This window comes from Zosterops lateralis (genome assembly GCF_965231275.1).
Source record: "Zosterops lateralis genome assembly, chromosome: 3".
Taxonomy (NCBI): Eukaryota; Metazoa; Chordata; class Aves; order Passeriformes; family Zosteropidae; genus Zosterops; species Zosterops lateralis.
Genome location: NC_139764.1, coordinates 65,112,979 through 65,127,079, shown reverse-complemented (window position 1 = coordinate 65,127,079; position 14,101 = coordinate 65,112,979). Strand labels below are relative to the sequence as shown.

The 14,101-nt window shown below is 40.6% G+C and overlaps 1 protein-coding gene across 1 annotated transcript; it reads left to right on the top strand.

Annotated features, from left to right (window-relative positions):
• Positions 1 to 2,343: 2,343 nt before the first annotated feature.
• On the top strand, positions 2,344 to 5,095 carry LOC310907676 (calcium homeostasis modulator protein 6-like; the record flags this gene model as incomplete). The annotated part of the gene is made up of 2 exons (XM_083858098.1): positions 2,344 to 2,877; positions 4,679 to 5,095. 2 exons carry the CDS (start codon positions 2,344 to 2,346, stop codon positions 5,093 to 5,095), a joined length of 951 nt encoding a protein of 316 aa, XP_083714224.1.
• Positions 5,096 to 14,101: the final 9,006 nt, after the last annotated feature.

Here is a 14,101-nt window from a genome sequence, read left to right as displayed (position 1 = left end):
TTCAGTCTGCTTTCAGTCATCTCATACTCCTTTGGGATGATTAGCATCTCTATTAGGTCATTCACCACCTCAACTTTTATAAGCACAACTCAAGATCTCCTGCAACTGGCCGAGTGCATTTTTTTATTTTTTTTTTTAACTCCGATATCCATTTACAATCACCTAAAAAAGCAAACAGCCCACCAAGAGCAAGACTTCCCTGACTGCAGACTTATTTGATCACACAGATCACTGCTTGCTTTCTTTCCCCCACGGGTGGGTGCTACTGCAAATGTGCAACATCTGCCCTGCCCGCGGCGGGTCCCCTGCAAGTGCCCTTCTCCAGGCAGTGACATCACAGTGCTCTCTCGGCTGGGTGTGAGCAGGCGAGGCATTGGTAGACTCTGAGCTTGCTGAGCTTTTTGCTCAAGTACTGAAGGGCATTTTATTATAATGCATATCTAGTTAAAATATTGATTCATGGATAATAAAAAATAAAATCCAGAAGTTATTTCAAGGAAATATAAAACCAATCTCAAATACATATGTCAAATGAATATAACACAAATATAAACCCAAAAGTATTCTTTTGTAGGAAACTGTGATTCAGTTTCATCTTCAATGCGCTGGAAATCTGGTATATGTCCGATTTCCTCTCATGTGAAAAATGATCACTGAATCCTAGAAAACAGTTGATGTGGCAACATGGGTAAAGAAAGTATCCAAAGGTATCCATCAGATGAGGAATGCTATATTAGAGTTTCCCCAGCCAGGGAAAGAGAGGGCTGTGGTGAAGGTGTACAAGACCATGAGTTGATGGAGATGCCAAGGGTCCACTCATTTTTCTCTTTCTCTTCCAGATCTTGGGGACATCAAATGGGATAGTGTCACATTCAAATAAATGTTAAGCACACTTGCTGAATAATATTTTGGATGTCAGTAAGTCTGCATGGGTTAAAACAAAAGGTATTAAATAAAAACTCAATCCCTGAAATCATAACTGGGTGTGAAGGCATTGCCAAACTTCCTTTCCCTGTCCCTGTTCTTCCCACTCAGCTATTGGCTGTAGCTGAGATGTGGTCAGACTAACTGTGGAAATGCACAAGATGTGGAGTAAGACAGACTTAATTAGCATGGCTAGTTTGATAACCAGGATGCCATGGCAGGAACAAACAGATACAGAAGATAGGATTAAACTGGTTTATGGGAAGAGGAGAGATTCAATCAACCCCCTGCAAGAAAGATGTTGTAAATTGCATAAGTTGTTTGTATGATTTTTTAACCTAATTACTGTAGTGGAAATTGTTACCCTTCTTTAAATGGTATATAAGCTTTTGGAAAACCTGAGTAAAATCAAATTTTGATCACTGAATCAGTGTTCCTGTCTTTCTATGAATCGATAACTAACCTTCAGTTTGACTAATTCTTCGTAGTTTTACGTCCTTTTTTGTTTGCTCTGTCATTGTATTATACTGCTGCATAATAACAAGGGCTCCTCCAGGCCAAGGCAAGCACTTCATTTAGCAGCACGTTTTCCTCTGCAGCAGCAGCAGCTCAGCTCTGAGCACAGAACATCTGCAGCCACCTGAACCAGCACTGCCTGCTCTGGAGCATCTGTGCCACCCTCTCAGCTGCCCAAAGAGCTGAAAGGGGAACTGTGGCTTTTCAAATCCCTCACTTCCATAACACTTTTTTTTTGTTTGTTTTTTATTGGCGCTTATCAGGCCTTGCCCAGCAAGACCCAAAGCCTCAGAGCTTTAAAGATTAAATAAACAACAAGGTCCAGCATTTCTTCCCCTTGGCAAAGACAAATAAATGCATGACTCAATGGACTTTAAAGCAAGAAAAAAAAAAGTAAAATTTAAATAATTTCCAACATAACCATTATAAAAAATTAGATTGATTATCTTGAAAAATTGACATGATTATAGTTGAATTTTCTCTCAGAACAAGTCATATTGTATAGACAAAAACCAAGGAAGGATAAAAACCTGTATATGGTTCTGGATGGTTTTCCCACATTTTATTCACACTTTGAATCTGGTGCCTCACTGAAGAGATGATGAGGTTTAAGCCATTGCTGATTACAATGCACGTGTGGACAAACACAAATTACTTTTATAGAGACAAATTTTATCATTGTTCTGCTGTTGATAACTGGAGTGGTTTTCTGATGTGGTCTCTGGTTGACTGTGCAGTGACTATTATTTCCTCTGTAAAGGTTTGTTTCTATGCCTCAATGCATCACCACCATCAACAGAAACTGCAAGCTCTCTAAGCTGTGGGAGCTGCAGGACACTTGTCTCCCTTCTTTCCTTTTCTGACGGAGATTTGGCTCTTCTCAAAGTAAGGGGAGGCAGAAAAATGGAAGTGTTACAAAAGGTAGTGGATTTCTGCATGCGTCACCAGATCATTCTGGGTTACAGCACTGTGTCCCTGATGACGGCTGTCAGCGAACAGATCTTCTCTTCTGCAGCATTCCAGTGTCCCTGCAATTCTAACAACATGCTGTATGGTGCTTCCTTCCTCGTAGCACCTGCCTTCGTCCTCTTTCTGCTGAGTTTCATGGTGAATCCCAGGACATGGCGTCTGTTGACAGGCATGTGCTCTCCAGATAAGCATTGTGAACACAAATCCAGAGGAATCTGTGCCCACATCTGTCAGCTGGGGGTGTCAATGATAGCCAAAGCTTCGGTGGCCCCACTCACCTGGATAGCGGTGGCCCTGCTTGGAGCCAACTACTACGAGTGTGCAGCCAGTGGGAGCAGCCTGATGGAGTACTACTACTGTAAAGGTAATGGAAGCGACTGCCAAAACCAGCTGCTCAAAGTGCCCTGTGATGAGGAATTATCAGCAAATTTTACAACTGAACGACTCAGCCTTCATGCACAGTCCCAGGTAAAGCCTCACTGCTCCTCTCCTCACACTATGAGCTTCATCCCTCTTTGCTCTACACCATATATAGTGGTGCCTGCTGGGGACTGTAAACAGTCCTTCTCTCTTCTGCTATATAATGTCATGTGCCAAAAGCGCACAGCTAGCAAAAATACATTGTCAAAAAAGTAATAACAGAAAAACAATAGATGTATTTTTGTGATACTTTCTGGGTCTGCATGTTTACATGGTAATGGTTTAGCACTGTCATTTACAAAACCTCATGAGCCGGAAACCAGTCTAAAGAACGTGACTTTCCACAGCAAATTTTCTTCTCAAGTAATGTAGAGGTGGTTATCCTTCTCCACTTTTATGTCTCTGAATACCACAAACTTCTGTAAATAGGCATTAGCTGAGGGGAAGCTGAGATCACTAACAGAGGTGAAGCTGATGTCTCCTTGCAACACAGTTGTTGCAAGGAGACATCTGGAAAGAGAAACAAATCTCAGTGGTTGAACCTCTTAATAATTTCACACTTGCATTCTACAAGAATACTTAAATATCTGTCTTGTTAAAGATGGTTCTTTTTAAGGCAAACTGCATGATCAATACAGTAACCCTTCTAGATAGTTCTTTGTTTGGTTCTTTGGCAGCCCTCCAGTTTTGTTTCTACATTTGTGGGGATTTTGTCTTAATTCCAGTAGGAAAATCAAGTTTTCCAGCTTTTTCTCAGGAAAATACTAAGAGTTGGTTAAGGGTGTTAAATTTATAACAGTTTATAATTACTTAGGTCTTTTGTAGCTTTGAGGTCAGTATAAATTTGTGTAAAAACAAAATTGTGTTTTTATTTGGTAAATACTTAGCATGCTGCTTCTACAAGGAAAACGATGAAAAGGGGTAAACTCTATACCATCAATTTTACATATGGTAAGAAAGGAGCAAAACCAAGGAAGATTGACTGTTACTGACATTGCAGTTGAATCTAAGAGATATCCAGTCAAACAAAAAGAGGAAAAGTGTGAGTGCATTTTTATTGCTGACTCCTATTTTTAATATCTAAACTACTTTTAACAAAACTAAAAAACAAAAAGAACACAAAGCATTTCTCCGAGACCACTCAATACATTTTCATTTGAAAAAAACCCATCCTGGTGTTGCAGGATCTCTGCCTGAAGCTTCCAGCTGACTACCCCTGGGTAGAGGAGGGACCAGCATCTACTGGAACACTTGGTTTTGATGGGACCTCTGAGACTTGTATAAGGATGATAAAATCTGCTGGAAAACCAAATTAAATTCCCATAGTCTATAGCCAAATCTGTGTCCTGCCTACAAAACATCCAGGACACAGTCTTTCCTCTCTGTTGTGCAAAACCCAGCTGCTTTTGCAGGCTCAGACATCAGGGAGAGTAGCTATACTCCAGGAGAACATAGGAGTTCCAGCAGGAGCTCTGTTTTGCAGCACAAAGCACACAGAGTGATTCTGCAGCCTCTGTACCGTAAATGTGACCACAACTGCAGAAACTGATCCTCAGTATCTTGCCTAAGAAATTAGGAAAGCTGGATCTAACTGAGTAAATAACTTCTGCCCATCTTCTCTTGTTTTGGTATTGATCCTCAATCTGACAAGATCAGCTGAGGGGTGCAGAAGCTCTGTGTGTCTGCCTGAATTGCATGCATGGGATCCCCTCTTTTGGCAGCAAGCAGACAGTCACATGCACTCCAGGGTGTCTTTGCTTATAGTTTTAATATTTCTTCAACCTTATGTTCTATGCTCCCACATATGGCCATGCAAAAACACCATTAACCTATATATCCTTTTTCCAAGCTGTTAGGATGGCTCGTGATAGCCAGCATCATGGCTGTGGCACTGTTTTCAACATGTGTCAATCGCTGTCGCGCCCCAGTCAGCTACCTACATCTCAGATTCTGTGAAATTTACTCAAAAATAGAAGAGGAACTCTTTCAGACCAAAGCCAAAGAGCATGCAACCAAGCTGGCAGAAAGAAATACAAGTCTCTTTTTTGATAACAAAGACCCAGGACAATTTCATATTCCCAGCCACGAAGACTGGAAGGAGATTTCAACCATATACACATATAATTCACAGGACCAGTATTACAGCATGTTACACAAGTACGTGAGCACCAACAGAGGCAACAGCACAAAATTTGAGGACGAAAGTCAGCCTCTCACTGTCTTAGCATCTCCGGATGAAGCCCCGGCAAGCGTTTCAGCATTGTAATGAAAAAAATACTGCACAATGCTGGCAATCTTTTACCCTACTGCTATAAGAAGAATCTTATTCTCTGCTTTTACAGAAATCCATGCAAAGTGAAAGCTGTTAGTTGTTACCCTCAGTAAATTTGCTTTTAAATACGTTTTAATCCTTTTGCTTAAGTACATTTAGATGGAAATTTTCTTCTGTTTTTGGCCAATAAGAAGAATCATATGTAAAATAATGAGCATCCACAAAGATGCCTACCTGTATTATGTCAAATTATTACCGAAACCTTAAAAGGACTTGGCACGTGAAGTGACAATACCAAACTTTATCTAAGAGACAAAAGAGGAAATACAAGGCTTGATCAGAAATTCAGCTTAGTTTATTAGCTCTATCTTTACAATGAAGCTTTCAGTGATGCTTAGAGCAAGCTATAGATTAAAAATTTTTGTTTGTCTTGAGGGGTTAGGCTCATGCATAACATGGTTGTGTAGGTGAAGCTTCTATAGTAACTAATATTAAAAGCACATTCAAACATTTAAGGACATTAAAAATCTGCAAACCATAGTAACAAGCAGTAATATTCTTATCAAAGAACATCTTATTATAAGAAATAAAGGTACAAGTTTTGAATGAAGGATTATAAAGTTCACTTTTCTTCTGAACATCTGTTGTTTAAGACAGCATTTGAAATATATGAGTCAGATTGTTTGGCATGGTCTGTTTGTTCACTCCTCCCAGAAATTCTCTCTTTCAGCACAATAAACTCAGAAATTATTGAGACTGATGGACAGGAATCCCAAAAAGGGAATGTGTTTTTACAGGGATAAAAATATAACACATCAAGGTAAAACAAGATCGAACTCTGCCTGTAGAAAAGAATTGTTAAAAAATATTCATCACAGTCACTGACTTGCTCACTGCTCGTTTCCTTCTGAGAAACTTGATGATTATATATAGAGAACCAGGGCAGGCTGCTGCTGACCTCTTAGAGAGCATCTCTGTAGAGAAGGGCCTGGGTGTCTCGGTGGATGGAAGCTGACTATGAGGCAGCAGAGCTCTTGTAGCCAGGAGGGCCAGTGGTGTGCTCTGGTGCACTGGGAAGAGTGTGGCCAGCAGGTCAAGGGAGGTGATCCTCCCCCTCTCCTCAGCCCTGCTGAGGTCACATCTGAAGTGCTGTGTCCAGTTCTGGGCTCCTCAGGACAAGAAAGACAAGGAGCTACTGGAGAGGGCCCAGCAGAAGGGCCACAGAGGTGATTCGGGTCTGGAGCAGCCCTCTTATGAGGAGACACTGCAGGAGCTGGGCTTGTTTAGTCCAGAGCAGAGAGGACTGAGAGAGGATCTCCTGAATAGCTCTCAAAGGTGGGTGGCAAGAGGAGGGGGCCAGACTCTTTCCAGTGGTGCCCAGCAAGAGGAGGAGGAGGAATTGCCACAATCTAAAGCACAAGAAGTTTCACTCCAACATGAGAAGAACTTCTTTTCCTTGAGGGTGGCGGAGCACTGGCTCAGGCTGCCCAGAACAGTGGTGGAGTCTCCCTCTCTGGAGACAATCCAGACCCACCTGAATGTGTTCCTGTGTCACCTGCTCCAGGTGACCCTGCCTTGTCTGGAGGGTTGGACAAGATGACATTCAGAGCTCCCTTCCAACCCTAGCAGTTCTGTAATTCTGTAATAAGACAAGGACAGTGTAGCTTATTCACTTTCAGGATAATAGTATTAATATTAGTAATGGTAATAGTAATTAATAGTAATAGTAATAGTAATAGTAATAGTAATAGTAATAATAGTAATAGTAATAAAAAAATATTTGGTTAGTCTTGCTGGAAAAAGTAAAAATGGCCATTGCCAGTAGACAACCTTTATTGTGGTCAGCCGCATGTCCACCTCAACCACCTGGCCATAACCACCAAAAAAAGGTAATAATAATAATAATAATAATAATAATAATAATAATAATGGCAGTCTTATAAGTACATACTTTGTTATTGGCCTTTTGTGAATATTAAAATGAATACTCTTTGTATAATGTTGAAAAAATCTTTACTAATATAGTTTCTTTTGCTTCTGCTATTAATGAAACTTAGAAATAAGTAGTGTGATGAATATATATATTCCTTAGGCTATAGCATGATATTAAAGACTGCTTTTGTTCATATAACATCTAAACCAGAGGATGAAGAAAATTCCCCCACATTCCTGAATTATCCAGATGAAGATGGCCTGACCAGAGCTCCAAGACAGGAATTTATTGAACCTATGCTATTTGATGGAATGGAGCAACTCACAGATGGATCTGCAAGATAAAATGGTTGTGGGGGAGTTGAAACTGAACAGAGAAATTCAAACTCAAGAGGAATTGTTTGAATCATCCATGTGAATATAGCAATATGCAACAAGCTGGTACTTTTAAGGAGCAAGCCTCTTCATTAGCAGGTTTGCTTTCTGACTGCACACCAGGCATCTGGCCATTAACTATTTTTGCTTGTCTGTCTGCTAATTGCCTCTTTTTAAATTTTTATTAAAACTTATAAATTTTACTATGAAAGTGAACCTTGTTTTTCACAATTGGCTGGCTTGTCCTGGATATACACCTTGCCTCCAAGATCCTGGGGGGATCCACAGTGGGGGGGGCGCACCCTACCAATTTTGGGGGCCTTGCTTTGCTTCTCCTGACATGGGTCAGGGGGGTTTGTAGGTCAAATACCCAGAGGAGAAGAAAGGAGACAGTAAAGTAAAAAGAAAAAAGGGAAGAAAAGACTCCCTAAGAAACCACTATTTAGCTCCATAAAAATCTTGTGTACTAAGACCCAGGAAAAGAAAAGATGGATTGTGAATATTTTTTCTGGGGAACAGATACAGGGTGGGGGAGTTTGCGAGGATGTGAGATGCCGCTAGCTGGGTATCTCCAGACTGGCAAAGTGAATGCAATAGTCTCCCAAGCTGCGTTTCCGTTCTTTCATGAGTGAAATGGTCATTAAAGTGATGACGAAAAAGATAAAAGGAGTGAGAGAGACCCTCCCCTGGATGGTTGGGACAGGGTTCCAGGAAGGGTTGGACCTCTTTTTGAAGGAAGGGAGCTGCAGGTTTTCCAGTACAATCCACTGCGAAATGGGATAAAAAGGAGGGAAAGAGGCCCCTAATATTTTGCCAGATTGAGGAAAAAAAAACACTAAAAAGCTCAGATGTGTAAGGCTCAAGAGCACCTGGGCTTTAAAAAGCTGCCAGGTTGAGAGTTAGAAACACTACAGGCTTAAAAGTGTGATGATCCAAGAACCTCTGGTATTGGCCAAATACCTATGGGTAAATATTAACAAATAATTTGAAAAATAAAAGGTACCATTTTTTTTTTGTTGTTTGGTTTGGTTGTGAGCAGGGAGAAAGTGAGAAAGGCATAATGAAGAAATAAATTGAGTAAGTGTCCTGGGTTGTAGTGTAGGATGTATACAAGTATTTATTCTATCACCATCTTCATGAACTGTTGAAACCAGGTGGGTCCGTGTTTTCCCAGGCCCCCTTCCTTTGGGCTATCTTCTGCTCATGGCCCATCAACGCCTGGCCCATGACTCACAGGTGACTCCCTCCAGGAGTTATCTCTGTTTAATGGGCCTTCAAGGACCCACTTCACGACTCATCATCCCATTGTGAGATGCTCCACCCAGAGGGAGGAGCCAAACATTCTCATTTGGATATAATCTGGGATTTGGGACAGTAGAAGCAGCCCTTACCCACTGGATTCCCAGAGGACCAGAGCTACCAGACCTTTCTACAGGATCACTGCTTCAGGAAGACCACCTCATCTGGACTGCTTCCACCATCCTGCTCAGGTTGTATTCTGACTCTGTCAGTGGTCTTTTGTATTATTGCATTTGTTTTATTTTATTTTTACCTTTTTTCCTTTCTTCTTATTAAATTGTATTTCTGACTTGGAGCCTCTCACTCGTTTTGCTTTCAAGCCATGATGGTAAGGGGGAATGAATGAATGCATATGTGATATAGATTCTTGATTTTAAATTTTTTATTTTCTGGAAGGAAGTGTATTGTATTGTATTGTATTGTATTGTATTGTATTGTATTGTGGAGAGAAATGGTTTTCTGTGCCTTGGGCGTGGGAAAGGAGGAAGGTGGTGTTCTGGTTGTTAGAGAAAGTGGGAAACAGAAGTCAGGGATAAATAGATAAAATCCTGAGAAATGGGGCAGAAAACTAGTAAGTTGGGTTCAGGGAAAAAACGGAATAAAAGGGTGCCAGCAGAGATACCCCGAGACACCTCTTTGGGAGTTATGTTAGCTAACTGGGATATTGATCTTTGTACAATGTTATAAATGCAACGGCAAAAATCGGATTAATAAAGAAACAATTTATTAGAAAAACAATCCCAATCACCGATAAAGACAGAAACCGCAAATAGGACGGGCAGCGCAGTGCTGGGTGGACAGGGGTCCGCACCCTGAGGTACAGATTTTCCCAAATCCACACAGAGCGGATCGCAGCCCGGGGTTTATAGGGTTTTTCGTGTCCTGAGGCAAAACAGGTGTGGGGAATAGTCCAGCAAATAGTCCAAATACATCTTTGAATGGGTTTCCCGGATTTGTTGAACTTTACAAATTGTATTCTGGGAAGGTTCCTTTCACATGCGGATCAGGCTCACCGGTCCATGATTACACTGATGTGTAGTCTCAGCGAGGAATTCCTCTTCGTTCGGGGAGGAATTTCTCTCTCTGGGTACGATGTCAATTCTTATCTTGGTCGGCCAGTTTCCTTGTCCATCCTGATGGCTCCTGGGGGCACCAGAAGATCAGAAAATGTCAATAGCACCTCCTGACTGGAATCAAAATAATGAGGCCTGGTGAAGAATAATCATATAAGAGATTATTGTAATTTGGTAATCAAAGGAATAAAAGAGGCAGCACCCCGAGGGCAAAATGTCAAAAAGGCCTTCAAAGAACAACAAGGAAAAGAAGAGACTCCAACAGAATGGCTAAAAAGACTTAGGGGAAATATGAAACAATATTCTGGAATAGACCCTGGGACAACAGCCGGAAAGGCTTTATTAGGAGTTAATTTTGTTACTCATGCCTGGCCAGATATTGGAAAAAGCTGGAAAAAATTAAAGACTGGCATGATAGACCACTAAATTATTTATTTAAGGAGGCTCAAAAGGTCTATGTCCAAAGAGATGAAGAAAAAGCCAAGGTGAAAGCAAAAATTATGGTAAGCCACTATGCAAGAAGGAAACTTCCGAAAAAATCTGAAGCTCCCAGGTACCACTCCTAGATATTCAGGTCTTAGAGACAGGGAAAGGAAGAAAAACAGAGCCCTGGTACAAACGAAATCTCAGGAGCACCCTAAAAATGTCTGTTTCTTTTGTGAGAAGGAGGGACATTATGAGCGTGAGTGCCCTCACCTAAAAAAGGACCTGAAAATCTTCCAAGAGATAGACCCAGAAAAAGAATAGGGAAGTCATAAGCTCTATTTTCTAGGGGACAAATATCATCTGGAGCTTGTGATAACCTTAAAAATGGGTCCCTAGGAAGAGGAATTAGAATTTGTGGTCGACACAGGGGCAGAAAGAACCTGCCTATTAAATACTCCAAAAGGCTGTAGTGTAAGTAAAGACACTGTAAAGGTAATAGGAGTAAAAGGAGAAGGTTTTACAGTTCCTGTCATTAAAGATATAGTAATTGAAGGAGAAACCAGAATTTGGATGGGGAACATCTTATTGATTCCTGGGGTAGGTAGCAACTTATTAGGGAGGGACTTACAGGTAAAGCTGGGGATAGGGGTTATACAAGAAGAAGGGAAAATGACAACTAAAGTTTTAAAACTTGGCCAAGAGGATGAAAATAAAACTAACAAAGAAGTTTGGGCTGGGGAAGGAAATAAGGGAGGACTGGACATTGACCCCGTAAGAGTCACAATTGAAAGAGAAGTGTGTCCTATATGTGTATGTCAGTACCCTATATCCTTGGAGGGACGAGAAGGCCTGAAGCCAGTACTAGAAGGACTAATAAAGGATGGGACATTAGAACCTTGTATGTCTCCTCATAACACCCCTATTCTGCCAGTAAAAAAAGCCTGATGGGAATTATGGATTAGTACAAGAGCCTTACAGGAGGTTAACAAGAGAACTCAGACCCACTATCCAGTGGTACCTGATACTTACACTCTTCTAAGTAAAGTCCCACCCCAGCATCAATGGTTTAGTGTAGTGGGTCTAAAAGATGCTTTTTGGGATTGCCCATTAACCGAGGAAAGCTGAAATACCTTTGTCTTTGAATGAGAAGGTCCTAATAGGACTGCTGGGAGAAAGCAGCAACTAAGATGGACAAAACTACCACAGGGGTTTACTGAATCTCCAAACCTATTTGGACAGGCTTTAGAAACTATATTACAAGCTTTCTTCACTCCTCCTGGAATACAAATTCCCCACTATGTTGATGATCTTTTATTATCAGGGGAAGTTGAAATTGAAGTTAGGGAGGGTACTGTAAAACTTTCGAATTTTCTCAGGAAAAAGGATTAAGAGTATCAAAAGGGAAACTGCATTTTATAGAATCAGAAATAAAATATCTTGGACACTTAATAAGCAAGGGTAGCTGAAAGCTAAACCCAGAGAGGATTGCAGGAATTTTATCTCTCCTCCCTCCCTCTTCAAAAAAACAGATAGAAAGCTACTCAGATTATTGGGGTATTATAGACTGTGGATTGAAGAATATACACAGGCAGTAAAATTTTTGTATGGAAAATTGACAAACAGAGATAATATGAAGTGGACTGAGGAAGATGTTAGTAAATTAGAAGAACTGAAGTTAAAATTTGCCTCAGTACCAGCTTTAAGATAACCCTCATTAGGAAAACCTTTTCAGTAGTATGTGAATGTGGAAAAGTGGAGTAGCTCATTGTAGTGGTTTCACGTTTGCCAAATTTAGTGTCTGCTCTTTTTTACCTTTGGGAGATAGGATTTTGGAGAAAAAGGCAGAAGAGGCCCCAACTTAAGGTAAACAGATTTTATTAACACACACTATGAAGAAAATAAGAAAAGAATTAAAACCACTAATGAAATTTCTAAACCAGCCGTTTCTCCCACCACAAACCATTCATTTTATACAAACAATGTAAAGAGGCAAAACTCAGAGCTCCAGTTCAGTACCACTTATGAAACAGTCTTTCATTCAGTCCTTGAGAGAGAGAGAAGTCTCTCCTGTTGTTTGGTAACTCTCCACAAGAGAAAGAGTCTGCTTGTGGCTTCTAACTCACACAAAAGCAGCCCACCCAGGAAACTTCTGCCATTGTGGAACCTCCCATATCCACATAGTCTTTCCTGTGGCCACATATATTGGGGTGTCACCTTTTAAAAATGAGCAACTTCAAAGGCAAAGGATTCTTCAATTCAGGGAACAGATATGCCTTCTCACTTCTTCACTGGCTGAGGGCTTCTTCTTATCTCTCTCTGTTCAACCTTTCGTGGGGTCACAAAAATCACAGCTGCTAATTCAATATTCACTGAGTCCATCACAGATACTTTTGCTCAAATCCACAAGTCATCTCCTCAATTTGTATTGTCCACAGTTTAAAGAAATATTCTAGCATATTCATACGACAGTCTGTTATCATAACTCATAGGAGATTTTCAGCCTAGAACTAAGGCAACTTGTCATCTCTTCCACCTAAGAGGTCACTCTACTGACTTTGAGATCTTTGGAAGTAATCTTATTGTGTGTACACTTCATGCAGTCCAAAATGTGTTAAACCAGAAAGCTGGAAAATGGTTAACAGATTCTAGGATGTTAAAATATGAAGCAATCCCAACAGACAGTGATGACTTGACACTAGAAGTAAACAAAAGTTTAAATCCAGCTCAAGTTTTATATGGAGAACCAAAAAGTAACCTATAATTTTTTAAAAATTAACCAATATCAAACTAAAGTTTGGGAAGATCTCGAAGAGCAAGCCCTCTCAGAGGGGGAAACTATATATATGAATGGTTCTTCCAGGTGTTTACAAGGAAAAAGAATGTCAGGGTATGCTTTGGTTGATGGGAAAAATATGCAAACCATTGAAAAAGGAAAATTACCTTCAAACTGGTTGGCTCAAACTTGTGAATTATATGCTCTAAAAAGAGCACTGGAATATTTAGCACACAAGAAAGAAGCTATATATACTGACTCAAAGTATGCCTTTGGGGTAGTACACACCTTTGGAAAAATTTGGGAAGAAAGGGGGTTACTCAATTCAAAAGGAAAGGGATTAAGACATGAGGGTCTTATTTTGGAGGTTTTAGAGGCATTAAAATTGCCTGAGGAGATAGCTCTAGTACATATCAAAGGATATCAAAAGGGAACGAGCTCGGAAATAGGGGGAAATAATTTGGCAGATCAAGAAGCTAAAGATGCAGCAGAGAACAGGATCTAAAGGGTTATGTTAATTTTAACCTCAAATAAGGAAGAATTGGAAACTCCAAAGTTCAGTGAAGCAGAAGAAAAAAGAATTAATTAAGATAGGGGGAAAGCCAGATGAATCAGGGGGATGGAAACTTCCTGATGGGAGACAGTTACTTAATAGGGCACTCACTAGGAAAATGTTAGAAAACAGGTTTTCTAAAAACTCACTGGGGTACCCAAGCTTTGCTTGATCATTTTTCAAGGAACTATGGGTGTATTGGGATTTTTGGGTTGGCAAAACAAGTAACTGAAAGATGTATAATTTGCCAAAAGGTAAATAAAAAGGTAATGAGAAAAACAACATTAGGAGATCAGGAGTTAGCTCTTCAACCATTTCAAAGTATCCACGTGAACTTTATTGAACTTCCCCAAGTACAGAGGTGGAAATTTTAATTAGTAATAACTAATAATAATAATAACCACCCCTCAGTCCCATATGGCGGGATGCTCCCAGGGGCCTGGGAAGCAGGGAGGGAAACATCTCCTCCCAGCCCTGGCTGGGGAGTGAGCAGCTACCCGGGGCAAGTTTAAAACTCGGTAGATGTTAATAATGGTGCTTTTCCCCTCCCCTCCCCTGCTGCAGCTGGT